We start from the raw sequence: 26,322 nt of genomic DNA, 5'->3' as shown, positions 1-26,322 counted from the left end.
GGAAAAACACCGGTTTCAAAGAACTGAAATTCCACTGCATTAGCAGACAACAAACCAGAATGACATCACTCGTACACATCAGGGGAAGACACAGAGAGGATGATAGATCTCAGAGCCTGGGTTCACACGGCAGCCCCCCAGAGGGCAGAGCAAACAAGCAGGCTAAGCTAGGCTATGCTAGGCTAATTTGAAGAGGTAGAGCAGGGACTCACTGAGTGTGCAATTGCCTGAAGAGGTGACGCTGGAGCAAGGGCAGGGTGAACACGACTTGCTCGAGCTGGAGCCACGATCCCGGTAGAAGTTTGGCTTGCACTCGGCACAGCTGGGACCTCTGGTGTTCCCCTGGCAGTTCAAACAGACGCCTGAGAGAAAAGGAGGGACAGAGAGAGAGAGAGAGAGAGAGAGAGAGAGAGAGACAGACAGACAGAGAGAGAGAGAGCAGGAAGAGGAGATAATGGGAGTTAAGTAAACAGCCTGAGAGATCTGACTGACAGGACTATGGTCCAGTGATGTGCTTGCACACAGAGCTGCAAAAGTTCAGCAGCATGAAAGCGAAAAAACGAAAAAAGGAAATTCAAGTATGTGCAAGTGCAAGTTTTTAAAAAAAGAAACCAGGAACTCGGAGAGGAAGGTGCTTCTGAGACAGCATGTGCTGCAAATAGGGCCTGATGCAGCGCTGCTGCAGAGATTATTTAACTGCTGGAGTCACGTGATCCGTATAAATGTTCACACATACACTGTGACAATTCTTATCAGTGGTGAAGAGTACTCTCTGCACATTAAGTTGATGAAAAAAACTGAAGGAGGGACGATCTGTCTAAAGAGACTGGATAGTATGCTGTATGGGGGACATGCAGTCAATGAATAGACATAGACTAGCTGTTCTGCAACTGGGACAGCGTGCCATAGACATCGATATAGCGCTTCCCAGTTTGAGGAGGAAAAAGATGGTTGAGGCTGTAGTGAAGAGCTGACGGGGAAGGTAGCAGTTTATAAGACTACGAATAAATGCGAGGGAGAGAGAGAAAGATGTGAACTGTGTCTTAAAAATAGCCAAAGTTATAATTACTGAAATAAAATGCTTCAAAATGCTGACAAGCTTGTTTAGACACCAACCATTTTGAAAAAATAATCTTCTTATGCATGTAATATAAAAATAATCTGTAATAATAATGCTTTTAATACCATGCTATGTGAAGTTGGCTTGGTTTGTATTTTTTTTTTAGTGTAGGACAAAACAACACTTTTGAGGATTATCTTCTGTCATGATAACTAACTAATGTTTAGTACAGGGTTGCCAGATCTCTGAAAAAATCATCCACTGCTTTTATACATTGGCATAACTTTCACTTTGACTTTTCACTATGTTTATATAAAAATCGTTATATTAAACACTGATAAAACCATTTGTCAATAGTTCTTACATCGTTTTCCACTTAATACATTATTCACTTTCACTTAAAGTAAAGTAAGAGTAACCTAATATTTATATTTCAAGTGCATTTCCTGTGGTAACAATATCTCACTGTGACTGATACCTCTGCTAATTCACTTCAATTTCATCGTCCAAAAAAAGTTGGTCATTTGTTTAGGTGATAAAGATTATGAGTGATGCAGAAAGATGCACTGTATAGCTAAAGGTTTGTGGGCTCCCTTACCATCACCCTCATATGAACATCCTGGTCCAGATTTTACCCTCCTTTGCAGGTCTAATAATCTCCACTCTTCTGCAAGGCTTTCCACAAGATGTGGGGATTTGTGTTTGTTCAGCCACGAGAGCATTAATATAAAATAAAAATGTTATTTTCATTCAGAATGGTATACCAGAAGCACTTCCTGAGAGCAGCTCAGCTCCCGTGCTTCTATAAACACAACTGGAACTAGAAGTGGAATCATGTTTTATGGTGAATCAGATCAAAATGAGTGTTAAATTAGCATCATCGTGAATTTTATTAAATACCAGTATAGATTAAACACAAACCTTCGCACTTTAGGGATCATTATCTTACTTATATGTCCATATTTGCTAAACATACGTCCAGATCCTGACACAAGATGGATGCTCTGCACTGGGCAAATGTTATGCAAAATTCCCAACCTGACACCTAATGCCTAAAACCTAATACAGTGAGGATTTGGCAACACTGTCTCTGAAGAATGAGGACCTTACACCGGACAGTAAGGTGACGGAGAGAGAGATAGAAACAGACAATTAAAGACGGAGATATTGTGATGAAAGAGAAGCAAGAAGAGACGATTGGTATTGAAGCACTCAGACAGGATGCGACTCTGAAATACTTCAGTCATTCACATGCTGATGAACACCTGTGATAGGGATGTCTGAGTGTATATCCCTGCAGCATGTTTGAGTTTCCATATTCAGCTATTTTCTCCCAACGCAGCACTTCTGGCCGCACTCTTCGCGAGCAGGTGCTCATAATGAACAATTACAGAGAGAGAGAGAGAGAGAGAGAGAGAGAGAGAGAGAGAGAGAGAGAGAGACACGTAGGGAATTAAACACAAAAAAGAAGAACAAAAAAAAAGTTCACAGCACAGAAAGGAAACTAAATTGGAATGGGAAAAACATTTGTGGTCCTTTCTGGTAGCTTTATATATATATAATTATTGGTAGCAAATAAATAAATAAATAAATAAATAAATAAATGCTAGAGAGAGAGAGAGAGATTTAAAAAATTCTGGGTTCTGGATTCAATGTAAAATTAAGTACATTTTCTGTTATTACTTCTGACAATCTAAAGTTCTAATGTAAATAGAGACTGGCATTTGGTTTTTCGGATCAAGAAGAATATTATGAGTATATATATATTAGCCTTGATCAGCCATAACATTATGACAACCCGCCTAATATTGTGTTGGTCCCCCTTTTGCTGCCAAAACAGCCCTGACCCATCAAGGCATGGACTCCACTAGATCCCTGAAGGTATGCTATGGTATCTGGCCACTGCAAACCAGGAACACCCTACAAGAGCTGCAGTTTTGGAGATGCGCTGATTTTTCCTGCTTCAACTTTGAGGACAAAATGTTCACTTGCTGCCTAATATATCCCACCCACTAACAGGTGCCATGATGAGGAGATCATCAGTGTTATTCAATTCACCTTTCGGCATTCATAATGTTATGCCTGATCGGTGCATGCCCTCATTCCAATGCTATCATGGTCCATGACTGTGTGCATTCAAGTTAATCAGAAACACAAAACTGTACTCGCTCACTGACTCGTTTCAAAGTAGATATACGCAAAAGCATGAAAATATTTAAAACTTTACAATGGTTATTACATTTCCAATGCATATTAAGTTAATTTCTCTCGGTCCCTAACCTGTTTGTTTTAGCGATGTGACAGAAGTGAGTGGGCAAGAGTTCACTTCTGTGGGCTTCTGGCTTGCTGTAGAATAATCCTCTCCCAGATAAATCCTGAATAAAACTCCAGCAGGCAGATGGCAGGCCCCGTGTGGGTAAATGTTTTGCTGATTGTCAATGTTTTGAACAGAGTGGCCCATGATGGTGATGGAGTTTAGCAATTAATGGCACTTGAAATGCATGGGATAATGTAACGTAATGAGACCCTGACCTCTGATTAAGGTACCACTCAACTTTCAGCACAATAATGCATATCTCAAGGATCTGTACAAACATCCTGTGAGGTCTTCCATGGCCTGCATACTCACCAGACATGTCGCCTATTGATCATCTTTTAATGTTTGCTGCTGATCAGAAGGGTGCCAAGCATTGCCAAGCTGCTGTTTATAACCGATCGCAAGCGCTTTGGATAAAAGGTCAACCAAATGTAAATGGAATCCAAGCCAGAGCATGCTGCTTCACTAGGACTACAGCCAACCCATTATTCCACTCAGTGGAATAAACACTAGTTATGTATTTAATTATGGAAATCTTTGCATTCCTCTGGATCGGCACACATGACAACACGTTCCATCACCTACCAGTAACTGACACGCCAGACACGAATACGTTTCTTTGCTTTTTCGTGTTTATCCGACCATTGAAATCAAGAGAAAACAGTATTTCAGATGTCAGATTTCAATCTATCGATTTATTTTTCTATATAAAACAGGATGCATGGCGCATTTACATTTGCATCTTTCCCCCTACTGTAATTCCTAAGCTGTCCGATGTAGGTGCAGGATCATTACTGTTCAAAAGCTTGTCCCTTGTGTGTGAGAATAGATGGTGTCCGTAGTGTGCAGGCTGTGTAAACACTTCCTATGGTGCGCAGAGCTGACGGCGAGTCAACACACACTGGCAGCAGACAGGCCGGAAACCAGAGGCAGGCATTAGTAATCAATCTAGCGTGATGTGTGCATGCATAGTCAATGACAAGATGTGTGTGTGGCTGTGTGTGCGCGCAAATGATTAAATGTGCATCTCCTATGCTCCATTAGCCAAATGAGGTCTCTAAATCAAACTTCCTGAGGCTCTTGCAAAAGTGTCACTCACTCGGAGGAAATGAACAGGGTCGGAGTGTGAACTGCACCTGATCTGAAATCCGCTTATAGAAAGTCTTTTGTGCGCCAATAAACACTCATAATATCCAGTAGGTGGCGCTCCTGTGTGCGTGTTCGTCTCTTGTACAGAGGCGACAGCAGTGAGTGAGACCGCGGGGATGATAATGCTGCACAGCATGCATTAAAGCAGAGAGCTGCTGTGGGGTCCAATACATCGGGGGCCAGATGCAAAGCTATTAATATTCACAATGTGATTTCATGAAGCTCGTTTTTAAGGCTTTTGCACATCTGATGTTTGATTTGTTTAACAAACGGGGGGGGGGAAATGACATACAATTTAGAATGCAAAAGTGTTCACACTTTTCACTGAAAACAAGTTTAAATATTTACATCATTAAAAAAAAAAAAAGATCAGTAAAAATGGCACAGAGGTTTTAGGTTAAGAAATCCTAAGAGAAAGACAAAAACAAATACCTGCAAATATCTGTACTGACTAGGAGATTACTGTATTCGTGCACTACCAGTCTACCACAAATAGTCCATTTATTCATCAGTTTCCACTCAGTGTCTTTCATCTGTGGCAGAATGGCAAATGAATTGAGGACTGAATGGCTGCTGTTAGGTCTAAGCAGTACCATAGGGAGTGCACTGAGCACAAGAGAGGACACTCAGACAGCCACCCCACAGATACTAATGAGAGTCATCTGCCCACCAATAGATGCAGAGTGAGATTATTACCAAAGAATGCAGTTTTCAGTTCATCATATTGCTTTGGCTCATACAAATGGGCTCTAAAGAGACCAAATTGTGAATGAGGGCAATAAACCATAACATTATGACCCTTCAAAAAGCCACTGTGCTGTTATGTACCACTAAATGACCAAACGCCTGACCATCACAACCATATGTGCATTGTGAACATCTCACTTCAAAATTTAGTCTGTTACAATCACCTCTACGTTTCTGAGGATTAGATTTTAAAGCTGATGTAAGTTGAGAAGGCCTGGGGCTAAAGACAGTATTCCAGTTCATCCCAAAGGTGTTTCTGGAGTTTTGGTAAATGTGTTTCTACTGTAACCTTGGCAAACTATGCTCTCATGGATCTCACTCTGTGCAAATGGGTATTGTCCAGCTGGAATATGCTTTGACCTCCTAGTTCCAGTGAAGGGAAATTGTAATGCTAACTGTCTTTGCACGCTGCATGTGCAACAGTTTGGTAAAAGCTCACATATGGGTGTGATGGTAAGGTGTCCACAAATGTTTGCCCATATAGTGTACATGGGATCTTGCCACTGTCTAGAACGATTTTTTTTGTGAATACAAGTGCACTAGGGACTATTGTGCTCAACATTATTCCATGGATGGTTTGGTTGAAGTCCTCAATCAATGCTTCTTCCTGTGGCGTCAAACCCACTGGCACTGGTGCCCAAAATTTCTGTCAATTTGGGATAATCTGTTGGGGTGAGAACCTAGCTCCTGAATTCTGTGAAAATTGTAAGCATTAGAGGGGGAAAGACACACACTAGAGGGTGAGCCATGGCCACCGTATCCCATACAGGTGCACAATCATGTTCCCCAAAGACTTCTAGTGGTGAGAGGGGTCAGAATTTTATCCACGCTTCCGACTGTCTAAACAACTGTGACCAAACACTGCCAAGATAATTGTGTGGGTTGATTGACACATCTCTGGCAAAGGAGATTACAAGTAATTAGTTTAGAATGAAGCATTTAGGTCAGAGTCTAAACTGGCCAGAGGGCAAGGCTACACAATTAGCGCAGGTGAAGCAGAAACTGTCCGTTTGAGATCTTTAAATTTATCAATACTAAGCCAGCGAGCAGCTAGTCGGTACCCTTCTATGACTCTGAGAGCATTCGACCCGGGATTCAAAGACCGAAGGATTCAAAGAAGAAACTGACTGGGAGAGGAATGGAGGAAAAGCAGTTTGGTTCTGGTGTATTAGTAATCCAGCTATAAGTAAGTAAGAGGGTATCAAGTCAACCGTGCTATTGATGCATTGCCAACAGCGAGCAGTAAAATAGTGTGTAATATGGGGGAAAACTGAGCTCGGACCTGACCTGACAGGGTGAATGAAGGATAAATGACGGAAGACCCAAATCCAGTGCTGTGTACCAAATATCACTACAAAGTCGAAATTATTACACATTTATGTCGCTATTTATGTCACAAAGGGCTAAAACTGCAAGCATATGCACATACTTTGAACATGCCCTTCTTGGATAAAAGCTCAAACTGTGCTTCAGTGGTGCATCATATCAATCCTACCCTCAACAAAGGTGATCAGAGAGAGTGGAGCCAGCAGTAGTGTGTTCCATTAGGTCTGCAGGATCGACCCAGACAGTGTGACTTCACGCTGTGTCACTCTAATCACGAATGCTGGCAATCAGAGTGCATCTGTGTGGAAGTGTGGATCTGTGTAGTAGCAGTAACTGACACCGAGACGTACTCAACTTTGCTTGAACATGTCACCAAATGACAATTTATCCGCTCACTTGGTGGTGGAAAATGGTTTGTCAAATGGAAGGGTAATGCGAGGGGAAAACACTGTAGGAGGTACATCAATAGGGAAAATGGATATACACAGCAGCAAATAAAAAAAAAAAAAACATTATTGCAATCCCATCAGCTGCTGGCATTCAAAGTGTTTTATCCACATCTACAAAAAGAAAATTTAAAAGGGAGATTTAGGCAAAGGCACGAAATGGCTCAATTATGATAATGAGCACGGCAGCTATAAATACACACATTCCCACTATTTTAAAGGGAGTGTGTGATAAGAGGCTTTTACGATAGTGTATCATTCTGAAGAGATACAGCAAAAAAGACTGAAGGAGGAGTGTAAATGAAAGATAAAATAAAGGGTGTAAAGTTAAATGACTACCTTATAATCTTTTACAATGCGTAGAGTGAGAGAAAAAAAGTAGATGAAATTCTTCTGGATCATCTACACCGACCAGGCATAACATTATGCCTAATATTGTGTTGGTTCCCCTTTTGCTGCCAAAACACAAGAAAACTGTGATGCACTGTGTATTCTGACACCTTTCTATCAGAACCAGCATTAAGTTCTTCAGCAATTTGAGCAACAGTAGCTCATCTGTTGGATCGCTCCCCATGTGCATCAATGAGCCTTGACCATCCATGACCCTGTCGCCGGTTCACCACTGTTCCCACCTTGGACCACTTTTGATAGATACTGACCACTGCAGACTGGGAACACCCCACAAGAGCTGCAGTTTTGGAGATGCTCTGATCCAGTCGTCCAGCCATCACAATTTGGCCCTTCGTCAAACTCGCTCAAATCCTTACGCTTGTCCATTTTTCCTGCTTCTAACACAGCAACTTTGAGGACAAAATGTTGACTTGCTCCCTAATATATCCCACCCACTAACAGGTGCCATGATGAGGAGATCATCAGTGTTATTCACTTCACCCCTCACTGCTCATAATATTATACCTGATTGGTGTATTTGACTGATTATGTATTTTGTGCATGTTAATAATTTGGTGGACGTTTCTCCAAAATGACTGGAGGTCTTTAGGCTCTCTATTAGCAATAATCTAAGCAGAAAATCAGAATTAAAGACTTGTGTAGACTCTTGATTAATGTCTACTGAGAAAAATCGCCGGATTTTAAACCCTTGCTGAAGTGGCACTGTTCTTAAGCAAGAAAAAAAAAATTGAAGAATATAATATAGCCACCATATGTAGAGAACAAGAACTCAGGGTGAAGATGTAGACATGGACAATATAAAATGTTTTTAATGTTGTGTATAGAAGAAATCAAGCATTTGTTTACATAATAATGGAATTAAAAAGGAATCAGCACTAATTTGTTTCCAATATGCCTTGATGAAACCACTTATATGTATGATGCACCATCTAATCCTTTGTGCCTAATGTTTAAGCATGCTAGGCTCTGTATTTCTAAATCTTTTGGGCAGAATCTTTAAAACGTGCATGAGGCTCTCGAGAGGAAAACCTTCGCTTCTCCTAGCACACTGAGAATTCAATTAAGTTAGACAGACCCTCGCAGCAGGCTGTTCTCCATGAGGAACTCTACAGCCTGATTATAAAGAAGATGCTGAAAAGAAGAAAAGTCACATCAGAGTTCTACAGAATGCTTCACGTGTCCACCACATGCACTGGTACACGTTGTGTACATCGCTGTAAACGTTACATCGGCATTAAGCGGTTAGCAAAAAGAAAACCTGATCCGAACATCCAACCAAAAAGATCTACTAGCTCGCATAAAAACCTCCTGAAGTGCAGCCTTGTGTTGCAAAACAGCTGAGAGGCGAACGGCACAAAATTAGGCTTCATCTAAGTCGCGGTACAATAAATCGACTCATAAACTTCCATCATACGCTGTCATGAGGGAATGATTTTGGCAAAGTCTTCAGCAATCTGCAGCAAATGTCAAAGAAATGTAGTGGTGTAGATGAATTCATTTGTTACTGTTGATTGCAGGTCAGGTGAAATTAGTGCAATCTGTGTAATATATGACTGCAGCTGCTCACAGAGAGCTGCCAGCCTGGGTGAGGAGAGAGAGAGAGAGAGAGAGAGAGAGAGAGAGAGTCTGTTGTACAGCAGATATTATAACCCCACATCTTGAGAGAAATATTACGTAGTACAGGCTGATGAATAACTGGTTTGATAACGAATCAAACCAACCTTTAACAAGTTAATCACTGGCAAGTGAAAGGAACTCTTAATGCTTCAGCACACCAAGACATTTTGGACAATTTCATGCTCCCAACTTTGTGGGAACAGTTTGGAGATGACCCCTTCCTGTTCCAACATGACTGCACACCAGTGCACAAAGCAAGGTCCATAAAGACATGGATGAGCGAGTTTGGTGTGAACCTGACTGACCACAACCCAATAGAACACCTTTGGGGTGAATTAGAGTGGAGCCAGGCCTTCTTGACCTCACAAATGCACTTCTAGAGGAATGGTAAAAAATTCCCATAAACACACTCCTAAACCTTGTGGAAAGCCTTCCCAGACAAATTGAAGCTGTTATATAGTTGCAAAGGGCGGGACAACTCCATATTAAACTCCATATGTGTCTGTAAAGGCAGACGGTCCAGTTTTGGCCTGGCTCACAGTTCCTTTCACTGGAACTAAGAGGCCAAGCCCAACCTCTGAAAAACAACACCTGAATTCAATGAATTGGACGGGTGTCCCAAAACTTTTGGCAATATAGTGCATATAGTGTATACAGGTTTATAAGAACTTGGACAGCAACACGATTTTCCATCGTGTACACCAACACAATGAATTTTAACTGAAGTAACTTTCAATTCTAGATTTTAGTTTTAGTCCCTTCACTTTTAGGGTCAAAAATACTTGAACAAACTAACAATTGTAAATATAAGGATTACTTTTAATACTTGAATACAAATCCTGTGCATTAAAAGTCAGTCCGGAATCCATGGACATCACCAAATGCTGAGTTTCCTCCCTGAGATGCTTTGTGTGGTCTTTACTGCAGCCACCTTACTACTCTTTATGCCTTCGTTTAGGTCTTCAGTAAGTGAATTAGGTTGCATTTGCAGTATGTTTTGCAGTTCTGCAGCATGTGACTGAATCTGAGCAGAAAGTTTAGCTCTATACAGAATTCAGAACTCCTCCTATGCCTGCTATCAGCAGTCACATCATCAATAAACACCAGTGACCCAGTTCCATTGGCAGCCATACGGTACACGCCCCTGCCATAATACTGCCTCCGCCGTGTTTGAAGGAGGATACGGTATGCTTTGGATCATGAGCGCTCTCTCCATACTCTTCCTGAACATCGGGCAACTGATTTGTGAACTAAATATATGCAATATTTGAGAACAGCAGTTAAAGCCATAATCATCAGCAATAGCAAGAAACTTTCAATCTGTAACTGCTTTTTTTCTTATTCATTTATTCACACATTCTGTTTGCCAATTCCCACTTACTACTTAGTTCTATCCTATCGCATAGACACCTAACAGCCATGGAAGGTGAGTGCTAACACCTCCACTACATCTTGCTGCACAAGATACAATTCAAGTCACTCTAATCAACATGGAAGAGCGTAACAGCTTCCATCCCTCTCACCCAGTCACCAGGGACAATTTAGCTCTATTGGACTGCCTCTGGCTGAGGCATCGCTGGGATTCAACACACACAAGTACCAAACAATAGGATGAACGCTTTCCTCTCCACTCCGAATTCGCTCTAACGAGTCTTTATCTCAGGCTCAGCAAAACGTCCTCCAGACGTCCTTATTGAACAGAAGGCGAGGGAAACGGTTCAAGTCCTGCAACATTCGGCTTTGAAACGAGTTGGATGCCTTTCAACCCCGAGTGACCTTAAAAATAATTTTAAACCCTAAATGAATTCGGCTTCCTCACTGAACTGCAGAGTTTAGATGGTAATTGTTCTTTCACAGTAAAGAAATTTTCCATCGTCCTCAAATAAATTCAGTTTAAAGAAAATCATGTTAGTTTACACTCTTTCTTCGAACGAGGCATATATACAATCCTTTGTTTTTTCAATTCCAACTCTCTACATAGGTTCTCAAGGTTGCTTTGGGAAAAAGTGTGTGTACATTGTGTGAACATTCTCACCTGATTGTTTGTCGCAGGTGTTGGAGTGATTGTTGCATTGGCAGGCTTGGCATCCTGCGCTGCTGAAGTTAAAGAAGCCGGGTTGGCAGATGTCACACTTGTCACCGTACACTCCCGCTTTACACTCGCACACTCCTGAGCTGAGAAACACAACAAGAAAAGACGGAGAAAGTGGATGAAATACAAAACATGGCACTCTTTACACCATTTGGTGTGAAACAAACTTGGAAAAAAAAGAAGAAACATATGGCCTGAATTCACAGATTTCATTTCCCGTACGTTATTAACCAGCATGACAGAGTTACGCTGGTGAGGGTCCAGCACCAAACTGAAAAATGGTCCACTGCATCGTTTCGGTTGGAAGAAAATAGGTCAAATCACACGTTTATGGACATATATCTAGCCAGTCTTCTAATGTTACAATCTGCCACGCTCCTTAAGATCACAAAACTCCAGATTTCTGGTTATTCCCAGAATATCAAAGTCCATTAAATTGGGGTAGAGCGTTTTCCTAAACTTTGGAATAGCCTTCCTGACAATTTTCAGTGCTCCCAGTTTAAATGTAGATTAAAAGACATATCCATTTACCCTGGCATACACATAATTCATCCCATTACCTTGTACTCCAGTACATCTGATCCAATGCAATTTATCATCTAGTGCTTGCTAATATCATGAACGGCAGCTACGCTAATTCCTTTCCACCTGTTCCTGTTTCTACCCATCCCCGAGGCATCTGGAGATTGTGCCAGCTCCAGTAGACAGACGCCAACCCTGTGAGGATCCAGAGATTGACCAGCACTAGGGATGAGTTGGTCTAACATCTAGGATGTTTTTTGTTTCTCATATTCTGTCAAGCTGCTTTGAGACAAGGTTCGTTGTTAAAAGCGCTATACAAATAAAATTGAAATTGAATTGAACATAAAATCTGAGGTGACTAGAAATTGTGGAACAAAAATGTACAAACTACTCAAATGTGAAATTAAGGTGAATTTCCCCTTTAAAGATTACGATCATAGGTTATTGTGACAAGTAACAGGCATTAGATGAAAAAGTCAAGAGAAACAAGCTGATAAATGTTAATGTTGACACCATAGCTGAGTGTTTCTGTGTTTGCTGGAAAAAGTCCATTCTGAAGAGTAGACCATTCCCCCAACACACGCAAGCCAGCTTTGCTAATGAGGTGTACACACACACACACACACACACACACACACACACACAGAGTCAAAGTCAAGACAGCCAAAGCTTCACTTTAGCTTTCAGGCTTCAAATAAATAAATAAATAAATAAATAAAAACCCCAGCCTGATCTTTGGATCAAACGCTGGACGTTTTACTCGGAGCTGTCAGGCTGAATGCTCGCTAAATCCCCAGACAATTTTTACCTGAACTTTTACTCGCTTCAGACCTGGTTGTAGTTAAGACCGTTCCACTGATCTGGCATCAGTTTCACATCCTTTTCCCTGCAGTGGTTAGGACCGCTCCAAGGAAAGCATGTAAATGCAAACAGCTTACCAGTTAGCCCTTTCACTTTAAGAACATCAAACAGCCATGACTTGAAAAAGAAACCCCATTTTCTCTCTCTGGCAGCTTGATTTTTCCCCCTTCCCCTAACAAGAAAAGACGCTTTCATCTTGCTCGGAGTGTGGGAAGAGCAGGGGGGAAAATTCAGGTCTTGTTCCTGAACCTGAACATCTGTCACTGATAATGCTTTACGCTCAGTCGCATGAGGAAGTGTTATATCACAGCCATGTTTCTTTGGGAGGAACGTCAACTGAGACTTTGTACTTTCTGCAAATAAAAGCACTCAAGAATACAGACTTTGATATTCTCTGAAGTTGTGATTTCATTCTGGCTCAGAGGAACTCTTAGTTTCATTTATGTTGCACCAAAGTATTACATATACAGGAGAATCTCGGCATACAAATGCCCTCCCTTATGAAATTTTCGCCTTAAGAATTGAAATCTTGCAAGAAATTTCCATCGGCATACGAAGCATTTTGGGCAAACGAGTGAACCGAACGCCAGCGTGCAAGTCCGGGAGATGTTCAAAACTTTGCGTCAGTGGTTAGCGATGGTTAGCGATGCTAACTGAAGCGAGTTTATGTATGTTTATTCAGTCAGCGAAAGCTGTTTCAAAAGAGTCAACCCACGATACCAATGTTGCCTTCGGCATGCGTTCAAAAGCTAGGTGCACAGTTTCTTGCTGACAGATTGGGTGGCCTGTTCTATTTTTAGCCCAAGCTTGGTGGCACGACTTCCTGTGAGGACCCTGGACATGGAATGCTCAGCTTGGGCCAGTTCTTTGTAAGCAGTTTCGTATTGGTCATATTTCTGGGTGGCTGGAACGGATTATCTGTTTATGGGAAGATATGTTTCGCAATACAAATTTTCGCCTTAGGAACTCGCCTCCAGAGCAAATTAAATTCCCTAAGCCGAGGTTCTGCTGTACGTTACACGGTGAGTTTGGAGTGCGCTTGGGGGTTTAGTAAACACTAAACACCTTGTTGAGTATGCATCTAAAATTACACCATAAAGGTACATAAAGAAATCAGTCTTTATCAGGGAAGCCATTGCATTCCTTCTGAAAGCTTTTATGAGTTTCTCAGTGGGGCCATTCAGACCTAGTGAAAGGTAGTTTTGCTTTAAAACCACAGCGCTGTTTAAATTCCCAAGTCTGAAGACGTAGAGTAAATGTCTACAGCAGCAGCTGTGTAAGCAGTGTGCTTGCTCCAACCCGTTATCATTTCTACAGTAACGGGGACTCTTTACATACCCTACACATCTGCTCTTTCGTTGTAAAACATCAGCACTGATATAGTGAAGTTTTGGAAGGAGCCTCCAGTGTCAGGAGTCAGATTTCCACTAAGGAGTCTTCGGATTTCTTAATAACTTCAAGAATGAGGGGAGAAAAAAAAGTGGGTGGTGGCGCTTGCTGAAGTTTATAGCAGCTTTAAAGTGAGTGATAACAAGGACGAACGTGTCTCATAAATTTTCTACAACCTTAAATGCAACACATTATACAGTAAAAGCTCACAAAGTTAAAACTGTTGTCAAACCTCTGTGTGGGTGTGCGGTTATAGGAAAATAATTAACTTCAGGCATCACAGCACTTTATTTCTTTTGCACGTTAAAAATGGGCTTGTTTTCTTTTGGCCTGAAGATTTCGTCAGAGATATAATGTTAATTATAAATATTATCTACCTTGATAGTCTTTAACGACATGTTAAAGACAAGTGGAAAAAAAAAAAGACCTGTAGCATCCTGGAACAAACCTATGGTTAACGTGAGACACTTCAGTTATTAGAAGCAGAAGCAGAACATTGTAGTGGTTTCTCTACAAGACTCAGAGGCTCATAAAACTGTGCAATTATTTCTTTCGCTCCCACACACATAACTTTAATTTAGTTCCCTCTAATACACCTCCCCCTAACCCCCAACAACCACCCGCCACCCAGGTCCAATCAGAACCGTGCGTTTCCAAAACCCTCTATAATTGGCCTACCTACTGTTGTGCTGAATAAGTTTGATCCTTTCTCTCTGATTATAACCTTGAGACTAAGGAAAAAACCATTAAAAAACATGGAGGAGAAAATTAACCACGGAGCAAGATGAAATGCGCAGCGGCTTCCAGCGCTCGTCAGCAACATCTTCGTTTTTAAACACGTACACAAGCAGAATTACTTCCTGCGCTCGGAAAAGATAACTTTATTTCAGATAAGCAGTTAGGGAAACAATATTATGTGCCACAATTTTTTTTCGACCACTTGCTTTTATAGAAAAAAAAAAAAAAAGGGACAGGACTAATATTTCTAATAGAAATACAAATGACATGCTAGGGCTGTCAAATTCATTTACAAAACTGCATTTGAATATGAATCGTCTTAAAGGTCTGGTGCTGAAAGAAATCCAATTCCAGTTTTTTTTTTGGATTGGGTCGTTTTCTTTCACCGCTCTGGTATCCAATCAACCGTTTTTGTTCTTTGTGGTATCAGATTAGTGGCATCCCTAATAGACATCTATACCCCAGATGCATCGATGTGAATAAACAATGGCTTTAAAAATCACACTGTGGCACCGTGAATCAACGTCTCATCTCTATTTAATAACTACCGTATAAGCCTCTAATCATTTGAGCACTGTTAATCTGCTGTATTTTTAGGACTACATAAATCCTGTGTAAAAGCACTAAAAAGTGTGAAATTCATCTTCCTGAACTGATGCCAAAGGGTCTAAGAAAGCTGCCGCCCTGCTCGAGGGTGGGTTTGTGTGCCGCAGGCGGTGGGTTTGAGCCGTTGACTGACTCTATAATCCTCCACAAGCTTTGAAGCCTTGCTGTGCCTAGTCTCACAGTCAGAAGAAATATATTAAGACACGGATACAGAGAAGGGAAGGGGAGGGGGACGGAGATGGCTGTGGTTCATAATTTGTGTGAAGTGTATACACGGAGAGAACCAGATCCCTTCATGTCAACTCATGCAAAAGTAATAACGCAAGAGAAGCTTTGTGTGAAGCAGGGTTACGTCACAAATTGCGTCTAGAGAAGAACTTCACTCCGGCCCGCTGCTAAATCAGTGTTAGCAAAACAAAACACGTCCAGTGATGAAATATCATAACACTCGGAGTGCTTGTACCTCTAAATGTACACAGTTTGACAAAGTTCTGGATACGCAACACAGTCTCCTAATAATCTGTGATTCAATTTCGTTTCATCATGGCGCTTCATGTAACCAGTTTTAACTAACGTCATGGGGGAAGAATAAACAGCGTCGTTTTCTAATTGTATTAGAGAGAGGAAATAAAAGGGGAAGAAAATGTGTCATAATATGAAAATCTGGGCTAATGTCTCCAGCCCTGTAGCTAGTCTTTGTTCCGATCAGCTGCCTCCAGTAAAATCATTTACATAATTGCATGTAATTGCCCTCAACAGGCAGCAAGGTTTCACAGTTAGAAAACTACAGCCGCTGAAGTGCAGCCTCAGCTAGAGCATTTTTTCCAGCCAATATGTTGCTGGATCTGCATTCGAACTGTGAAGACCCCTAAACTAGTGCTCCCTTTTAAGTCATTGCCTTTTCTAATACAGCTGTTAAATGGCAACTTCAATAATATAAGGCGAAACTGTGTATTGCGAAACAAATTTTCCAATAAGAAATAATGTAAATGCAGATAATCCGTTCCAGTCACCTAAAAAATATCACCAATACGAAGCGTATGTAAAACTGTATGGCTGCTTACTAAAGAACTGACCCAAGCCAAGCATTTCATGTCACAGGAAGTCACGCCACCAAGCTTGGGCTAAAAATAGAACAGACCACCCACATCAACAAAAAAAAAACCGACTGAAAAATCACCTAGCTTTTGGACGCATGCCGAAGGCAATGCTGGTATCGTGGGTTGACTCTCTCAAAACAGCTCTCGCTGACTGAATAAAATATTCGTAAACTCGCTCCAGATGGCTTCGTTTGGATTTTCTCTGACGCAAACAAGCTCACAGATGTATGTGTAACTTCGCCGCCATTCAGTTCGGTTATTATGTTTAGTTTTATTTGTTTAATTTTTACGGTTCTGCTAAATTTACTCTGACGAAGCAACAAGATACGTGAAATCATGATAAGTCCTGCGACTAGATCATGCTTTAAATTCGCTACTTTAGGTTAAAAGAATGTCAATGTTTTTGTTTATTCGATGCGCTCTATTGTAAAGATAACATGCGAAGGATAAGCTGACCAAGCACTGGCTCACTTTAAGATCATTCATGAATTTGGTGGGGGAAAAAAAAAAAAAAAAACCCAAAACAATTTTGTGGACTTTACAGGAACAGTACTATGAATCAAAAGAATCATATTTATGTATATAAATATTTGCCTGAATCATTTCAGTGTATATTGTTTTCTCAGTATGTTGTGGTCAGTGGTTCCAATGTCAGTTCACATAACTGCAACACTCTCACACACAACTCATATACGTAACTCTCACGCAACCCGTGAATAACACAAAAGGCTGGAGTTATCCCGTTAGCTCGGAATATAGCTGTGTGCGATCTCGTAATGTTAAATACACAACTGTGTCACAATATTAAATCATCACTATTACAAACTTCAGTGTGGAAAAGAAAAACCATTATGAAACAAAGGATATGAAAGCTTGACTCGCAGCATATCATGGAAACTTTTGCAAATATGTCAAAGGACAACATCAAACCACGAAACAACATATGAAAGGATGAAAAGAACCCAAACGAGCCATGGCAGACAGAGTGGAAAAACACACACAGGGCCAGAAGGGAGACAAAACACAGCATTACTGTAGACATCACTGACACTGTGATATTATCCAGTTCGCTTATCCAAAAGACTTAACTGATTCGATCTAAAAACTGTTAAGCTTACCACACTACCCCACAAAGAGCCCTGCGGAGGCATGTTTCCATGGCAACAACCCCGAGAAATGCAAGCGGCTGTGATCAGAGGGCCTCGGAGTGAAAGTCTGATGTAATCACAAAAAAAAGAAGAAGAAGAAGAAGAAGGAGGAATGCCACATGAGTCAGAGCTGAAGCACCTTCTGCTCAAACACCACAAGGAGGCTAAATTGCTGTAAAATTCTGGTGCCACCCGTTCGGAAATGACAAAGTGCTTCGCTGGCCTCGAACGTCTTGGCAATAATGAGCACATCTGCAAAAATGGATCCAGTGTCTCCAAAAACAATTAGGCATAATTAGTGGATAAAGACTGCTGATTGGTCTTATTGCCACCAGAGAAAAAGCTCTCAGAAGTTGGAAAAGGTTAGCTCTATAAAGAACAGGCCTGCTGTGAGCGCCGAAATGAGGCCATTCTTTGCTTTTACAGCTTTTTGCTGGCGTTTGGGTCTTTTCCAGATCATTAAGAAATAGGCACACTCCCCCTGAGTCTAGTATCGAGCTCACTCAGTTCCTGGGTATTTCCTAAGCTTGTTTTTTTTTTTTTTTTTGATGTGTAGGGTATAATTATAAAAAGAAATGAATCTCTGTACTTGTATGAAATGATACGGTTATGGTGTATAGTAAGTATGCTGCAGTGATATTGGTTGGCAAAGCATATTTTCAGCTAAGAATAGGCCAGTCTGACTCCTGTGCATTTCAAACTGATTTCTATCACAGGGAAAAAAAAAAAAAAAGCAGCAAAGCTCCTCTTTTCCAGAAGCAAATACTGCCAACAAATGGCAGTCCATGCCAACCACCTCCTAAAGCCCATGATACCCATGGAGAACTCATCTGCTGCGTCCTTATCACCTTCTTAGAGCAAAAACAGCAGGACTGGGATGAGGATCAGGGAGGGTGAGGTGCCAGCAGAGGCCCATATTATAAGCTACTCATGTTTGCACATTAAGCAGGATAATTTGCATCCTCATTATCGTGCTGCAACGTTATTGTGTCGACTCGGCTATAAAGCTTACATCACCCCACACGTCGGTCCTCCAAAACTGAATAACGTTGATTAAACAGTGGAGTCTTGTTAAGCACACTGTAATCAGAAGGATTAGACAAATAAGGATTAAACGGCAAATAGCGGCTATACAAATATTAGCTTCATTAACAAACTGAGGAAATTAGGCAGCAGTTACTGTGTTACACTCTGTATCACAGCTCAGAGCTAATACACCAATCAGCCTTAACGTTAGAACAACTACAGCGCCCTCCACAATTATTGGCACCCCTGGTTAAGATGTGTTCTTAGGCTTATAATATAACAATATTATTTAAACAATGGAAAAAAAGAGAAAAATCTGATTAAAAAATTATTCAGTGGAAAAATATATCCCACATTAAGAAATATATATATATATTTTTTTTTACATGAAATCATGTGTGCCATAATTATTGGCACCCCTGATGTTAATACTTTGTACAACCCCCTTGTGCCAAAGATCTTGATCTTCTCCTATAACATTTCACAAGTTTGGAGAATACAGAGAGAGGGATCTTTGACCATTCCTCTTTGCACAATCTTTCTAGATTATCCAAAGTCCTGGGTCCTTTCTCTCCTCTTCAGCTCACCCCACAGGTTTTCAATTGAGTTGAGGTCTGGGGACTGAGATGGCCATGGGAGGAGCTAGATTTGTGTATGCGGAACCATTTTTGTGTAGATTTCCCAACATGTTTTGGGTCATTATCCTGTTGAAAGACCAGATGACAACCCATCTTCAGCTTTCTGACAGGGGCCATCAGGTTTTGATTTAAAATGTCCTGGTATTTCAAAGAGTTCATGATGCCATGCACTCTAACAAGGTTCCCAGGGCCTTTGGAAGAGAAACAGGCCCAGAGCATCACAGATCCTCCACCATCCTTCACAGTGGGCATATGGTGTTTTAGGCCAGACCCACTTAGAGTGTTTGTCGCCAAAAAGCTCTATCTTAGCCTCATCTGACCAAAGCACATGGTCCCAGTTGAAGTCCCAGTACTGCTTAGCAAACTCCAGACGTTTACGTTTGTGAAGGCTTTTTCCTTGCATGCCTCCCAAACAGCTTGTTGGCACGGAGATAGCGTCTGATGGTTGTTATGGAGACTTTGTGACCCCAAAATGCCACTCGATGATGCAGTTCTCTAACAGTGACCTTTGGAGATTTTTTTTTTACTCCTCTTACCATCCTCCTCACTGTACGTGGTGGCAAGATAAACTCGGGTCCTCGTCCAGCCATGTTTGTTCCAGTTGTTTTAAACTTCTTAATGATAAACTTATGAGCAAGTTCAGGCAAGTGGCTATTTTCTTGTAGCCATTGCCTGACTTATGAAGGCCGACACACATCTGCCTTACTTAAATGGGTGTTCTCTTGTCTTTCCCATGTTTTAAGAGTGGATAAGAGAAATAGGCCTCTGTGTCACGTCATATTTATACGCCAGGGAGACAAGAAGTCATGAATAATTAATTAAAAGTTTCTGATCAGTACAGAAAAAATTACAAATATGCTTATCTTACAGGAATTGTTAGGGGGGCCAATAATTGTGAAATAGGTGATTTTATTATTAAAAAAAAAAAAAAAAAAAAAAAATCTTTTTTTAGTCTTGGATTTTTTTTTGTATTTTTTTTTAAATTCGCTTGAGATATAGGTTAGATTTTTCAGTGTGAGATTATGCTTCTGCAATAAAATTTTTTTTATTAGAAGCCTAACACCACATCTTAACCAGGGGTGCCAATAATTGTGAACAGGTGAAGTGAATAACGCTGATCATTTTATTACAGTGGTACCTGTCAAGAGTTGGGATATATTAGACAGCAAATGAATGGTCAATTCTTGATGATGATGATGTGTTGGAAGCGGAAATCATGGGCAAGAGTAAGGATCTGAGTGACAAAGACCAGACTGTGATGGCAGGACTGCAGGTCTCAGTATGCAGTGGCTGGTACATACAAAAAGTGGAAAAACAGTGACAGGGACATGGGCACCTGTCCACCTCTACAATGGGCAAACGAGCTTTAGGACTGAACCATGGAGCAATGGAAGAAAGTGGCCTGGTCTGTGTTTTTTTTTTTTTTTTACATCATATAGACAGCCAGGTGCATGTTCATCACTTACCTTGGGAAGACATGGCACCAGGATGTACTATGTGAAGAATGCAAGCTAGCCAAGGCAGTGTAAAGCTCTGGGCAATGTTGTGCTGGGCAATCTTAGGTCCTGGCATTCATGTGGAAGTTACTTTCACACGTACCACCTACCTAAACATTGCTGCAGACCAAATACACACCTTCAGCATAACAGTATTCCCTACTACTATTGTCCTCTTTCAGCAAGGATAATGCTCCATGCAACACTGCAAAATTTGTTCAGGAATGGTTTGAGGAACATGACAAAGAGTTTTGACTTGGCCTCAATCTGATCGAGCGTCTGTGGGATGTTCTCTGCAAACTAGTCTGATCCACAGAGGCCCCACCTCGCAGCAGATTTAAAGGATCTGCTGCTAATGTCTTGCTGTCAAGATACCACAGCAATCCTTCAGAGGACTGGTGGAGTCCATGTCTGGACAAGTAGCAGCGCATGAGGGGAAATACACAGTATTAAGCAGGTGGATTTAATGTTAAAGCTGATCGGTGTACCTCTGAGCACAAAAGATTCAGAGCCAATCCCCTGAGAATCCAGAGGAACACCACATGGACACAGGGAGAACATGCAGAACTCCACACCGACAGCAACCCGAGCTCAGGATGGAATCACTGAGGTAATGCGGCAATGCTGCGATGATTAAAATCCAACGAAAGTTGGTTTTGTTCAGTCATATTATAATAACGAATCTTTCTAATAAACGAAGATAACGGGAACATCTGGAGATAATTCTTGCGCTCTGTCAGCCCGATCATAGTTTCCGCAGACGCAGAGTGTTTTTAAGTTATCAGTGAACGGTGACTATTACATTTTCTTAAAAATTTGGGGGAGATTAATCTCACATAGCTACACAGATGAGGCAGGATTATTCGTCTCATATTGCATCACAGGGCTGACTAATTACTCTGAAAATCTGTTGAATAATGCATGAAAATAAATTTAAAAAAAGAAAGTAGCTGGGTTTGCCTTTATATTTTTTGGCATTTACGTTACAACTAGCCATTATGTTCATTCTCAGTAAAAAGTGCCACTCATCATCATGCCACTTTGCGTGTGTGTGTGTTTAGAAAAACTGTCAAGTGAGCATTAAACTATTGCTACATTAGAAGAATAAAGGTTCCACAGATATCCGTATAAAAAAAAATAAAAGATAGAAGCTTCAAAAATAGCTGGCTGAAAACATTAAGTGTTTGGTAAGGCAGTGGGCACGGTGAACAAAGAAGCTCTGTGCTGAGAGCCGAGCTGGAAAGAACCAACAGCCCCTCCGTCTGCATGCCAGAGCTGGTCTGAGTGAATGCAGAGGACTGACCGAGAGAGAATGAAATGGAAGGAATGAGGGAGGAGAGCAAAAGTGCTCTTCAGAATGACTCGATTTGCGTCTGTACGACCGGCGCTCTTCCCGAGAGAAATTACCGGACAGTGTTGTATCAGCAGCCTTTAACATCTCTAGTCATTTGTGTGAAATTCACACGCTATGATGACTATGAGGCTAAAAATGATCAGGGTGTTAATCGACCATAACATCAAAATGATTTATCATAAGGAAGAGCGTGGCTGTGTGGAAAGAGTAAATAGTGTGAGGAGTAAATAAACAATATAAAAATCTCAGCGAAGCATCAAACCGTAGTAGTTTCGGTGAGTTTGGGTTAGTAATGTCATGTTTTAGTAGCTGATGTAGTAGTTTTAACAACAGGATTTCACAACCAAAGGGTTTTCAGAGCCGCCGTATCCCCTGCTGTGGTATGATTTAGTCCAGAGTGCTTTTTGTGAATTTTTTTTTTGAGATGCAGTCAAACACAAAGGGTAGGAAATACACTGTAGTCTTGATTGTATGAAAAGAAAGTTCTAGTTTATGATTTTTTCATTTTAATTCAAAGTTAATGGTGAGACAGATTATACACTGCATCAACCACAAACACTCTAAAAATCTGTAAATGTATTCAAACTGAAACTGCAAGCCATTTATTTTTCAATGCTAAACAAGAATAGACCTTGGAGGGTCAACTTGGCTGGGGCTTAAGAGATGCCAAGTCGTGTGATGGATGAACCTAAGGAGTACACTTTGTAAAGTTTTCTTGGACGAGCAACAAAGAAAGGTGACATTTTTGAACAGGATGTCTGATCCCATTACTGCGTCAGGACCGGAACACGAGGCCTTGCACCGGCCAAGGGCTTTCACCAGCTCTAGGCGATGAGATGTGATCGAGTGCAGTGAAAAAACAAAATAAAAAAAAGGAGTCAGAGATGAATGCATCCACATCTCAATGTTATTGATCAGGACTGTCATTATGCGTTTGAGCTGAGGAACTTCTCTTCAACTGTAATCGAATTAAAAATGATCCCGGTTCATGTATAAATGTGAGGCGTAAAAATTAATCTGAAATTTGTTTTCCCATGGCGGTTTCCAATTCAGAATTCGAAAACCAATCTGATTGCACATAAATATAAACTCTCTCGAAATGAAGATACTTAAAACATACTCTCCATCCGGAACATTTCTGTTCTAGCTGAAATGATTTTTACTGATGTTTTTTCTTCCATCTTCATGATTTCTCAGTTCAACATCTGTTGTCACTAGGTGAAGTAGCAGGAAACACGTATCATAATACTTGAATAGCAGCAACATCCTTCCAGGGTACCTCCTCCATTAATCACCTTGTCATAGGGTCACAGGTTTTTAGATGTCCATGCATGGCCATGTTTCAGTATTGATGGAGAAGGGTCAGGGTGAAGGTCACACCTGACAGAGGATGAGTTTGTAGAAATGGGAAGTTCCAGCATGGATCACTGGAGATCTAATGAACCATCTGGTTCTCAGCATGGACCGTGTATGAGGAAAAATGTTTCGGCACAAACGGACAGTCAGTCGTCACCGGTGACCTAGAAACGCTGAGTGCACTGAGAAATGCAGTAACCAGAGTTTTATGACAAATCAATAATCAAATACATTTCAAAATCCCAGACAACCAAAAGTATGTAGACACCTGATCATCGCAGTTGCACACGATTGTATGCTGTAGCATTATGAATTACCTTGACTGGACCTAATAGATACAAATAAGTTCCAGCATGGGAATGCCACTGTACACAAAGCAAGCTCCATAAAGACATGGACAGAGACACCTGACGATGAGTATTCTTTCGGCTGCTCCCTGAGTGAGGGGTCACCACAGCAGACCAACTGGTCCACACAACAACTTGGCACAGGTTTTACGCCGGATGCCCTTCTTGACACAACCCTCCCATTTTTACCCGGGCTTGGGACCGGCACTGCATCCAGTGGCCGGGGTTTGGGCATTGGCTGGGAATCGAACCCGGGCCTTCCGCATGGTAGGCAAGAAGCCTTACCACTGAGCCACCAATGCCCTTACAAGGCTTTCCACTAGAATTGGAGCAAAGCTGTGAGGAGCATTAGTGAGATCAGGCCCTGATGTTGGGTGACAGGGTGCAGTTCATCCTAAAGATATTGGGTGGGTTTGAGATCAGGGATCAGATTCCATTCCAGTCCAACTTAGGCAAGCCATGTTTCTTCAGGGAGTCACTTTATGCACAGGGGCATAATCATGTGAAGGCAAATCTTATTATACAGCATATAGCACAACTGTGTGCTTCTAACACTGTGGCGACAGTGGGTATAGTAGTCAGACGTCCACATTCTTTTGACCATATAAAAGCCCAGTGAAGTCCCTGCATCATTCTCTTCCAGTTTCTATTTTAATTGGTACCTGCTTTCAACAAGAGCTGCTCGGTACACCAGACTGCACTCTGACACACAAACACGTTAGCGAGCATTAAGCACGCCAAATCATCTACTTAACTGTAAGGCAGGAAGGAGAAATAATGTTAGGGTTAGATTGTGGTCAGTGCTACGACAAAAATAAAAAAATAAGTGGAACGGAACTTTATAAATGCCCTGGAAAAACAAGTGATGATGACGAGGGAACAGCAACAGAGCCAAATTAGATTGCATTTGGTGTCATCTGTAGAAAAGATCAGAAAGCGGCCCTTTTTTTCAAGTGCAACCAGGTTTAGATAGGATAGAAACTTGGAAAACGGCAAGAGCAAAAGAAATGTCAATTAACAAAAGATGTCATTGCTATCGGTCTGCATATAAAAAAAAAAGAAAAATCATATTTTCCTCAAGATGAGACACCAAAAGGACCTAGGTTAGATATACATAGGCTGTCCAGATGAATGCTATATTCGTCTACAATCTGTCCACCACTGATATTTATAAAGTACAGGTAATTAGACGTAATAATTCTTTAATAGTTCCGAGCTCGGTGTACTTTCTATAATAAGACAGATACTCTTTCTTTCCGAGACATTTTTGTGCAGGAATGCCAAAAATCTTTTTCATCCTTTATTTTAATAGTAATCTATGCCTTGGGGTTCTGCTCTCCGAAGTCAATTTTGTTTAAATGTTTAATTTACCTGAGATTAAAAAAAAAAAAAAAAAATCTGAATATTGCTTTGCATAGGTAACGACACAGTAGGGGCAGTGTGCCTGAGGCTGGAGCTGAATTACAGAGAAGCTGCTGGAGCAGAGCTTTAGTGTCCCATGAATGCCTGCCCTGCATCCGCAGCCATTTATCAGCGCCTGGCCTGCCGATAGGATTAGAAGCTCATTCTGTCGGCCCACGGCTTCTGGAGGCCTGTTACTCCTGAGCAGGCTTGTCACAATGAGGGGTGGAGGAAGAAGGTCCGACACTCAAGACAGGGCACAGGAATTATTCTTGGTTCCGAGTTGTGGCCGTGAATAAAAACGTAGGCAGAGCAGGAGGTCCACCAAATACCAAACCTACTGAATGAGGCATCTTGATGCAAAGCTGACATTTGACACTATGAGAAACCAGGCTTATGAGTCTAGTTCAAGCGCAGTTCACTAGCAGCCTTAGGATCTGAACTCATAACCTACTAATCACCACAGTAGCTTATCATATTAAGCACCGAGTATCCTTTAGACCAGCGGCACTTGTTTACACTTTAAGTAGCTGAATTTCTCAAGTATGCTCCGGTATAAAATATTCATCGTCACAGAAGGCAGGCGCTTAAGTGTTCCACACAGATGATCCCTCAGAGGTGTTGTCGTGGATTTTCTGGCGTTCTGGTGCCAGTAGCGAATGCATTATGTAAAATCTTGTGTGATATAATGATTAGCACAATTTGTCTCTACACAATTTTATGCTGCCACGATATCTACTCTGATTATATTGCATTAGTAGGTACCCTTCACATGTTCTTGACTGGCCCTGTGTTCGCGTTCCTCTCACGGTAAATGTTTCATTCATGACTGTGAAATAAAATAACCGTGTATGTTTGACTTAGCTAACATTAGAGTAGCATATAGTTATATATTAAGAATTGGAAAAAGTAACCTAAGGAAACGAATGGAAAAAAGGACACAGCTGCTCAGACACTCGCAGCAGATGACGAGTGAAAATGTCGACCGTGTAGACATTAGACGAAAAGGTTATGCTTGAGTAATGTACTGTGTTTTTAATGTTTTTGTTTTTTTTACTGTTGTACCCAAAAATTGTGATTGCTTCTGCCAGCAAGCAGCTCCTGACTGCACAGCTGGGAATAATATCACACCCTCCCCTCCTCTCCTCAAATAAGGAATGGTGGAAATGCTCATT

At 41.2% G+C, this 26,322-nt stretch overlaps 1 protein-coding gene and 1 non-coding gene across 3 annotated transcripts in view; both read right to left on the bottom strand.

Annotated features, from left to right (window-relative positions):
- Positions 1 to 26,322, bottom strand: part of si:dkey-220k22.1 (multiple epidermal growth factor-like domains protein 9) — an 83,174-nt gene that overhangs the window by 15,661 nt on the left and 41,191 nt on the right. The window contains exons 3-4 of one of the 2 annotated variants that reach the window (XM_058383434.1): positions 11,109 to 11,248; positions 213 to 362 (exon numbers count right to left, since the gene is read on the bottom strand). In XM_058383434.1, the coding sequence (XP_058239417.1) occupies positions 213 to 362; positions 11,109 to 11,248 (290 nt within the window). The remainder of the gene's footprint in view (positions 1 to 212; positions 363 to 11,108; positions 11,249 to 26,322) is intronic. The other variant, XM_058383435.1, reaches the window with a different exon arrangement.
- Positions 23,977 to 24,048, bottom strand: trnag-acc (transfer RNA glycine (anticodon ACC)). Its single transcript has one exon. It is a non-coding gene; the product is annotated as a tRNA-Gly (tRNA).

Source organism: Hemibagrus wyckioides, linkage group LG28 (assembly GCF_019097595.1).
Source record: "Hemibagrus wyckioides isolate EC202008001 linkage group LG28, SWU_Hwy_1.0, whole genome shotgun sequence".
NCBI classification, from domain to species: Eukaryota; Metazoa; Chordata; class Actinopteri; order Siluriformes; family Bagridae; genus Hemibagrus; species Hemibagrus wyckioides.
Note: the sequence above shows the minus strand (reverse complement) of the source record. Positions and strands in the feature narration are given on the sequence as shown.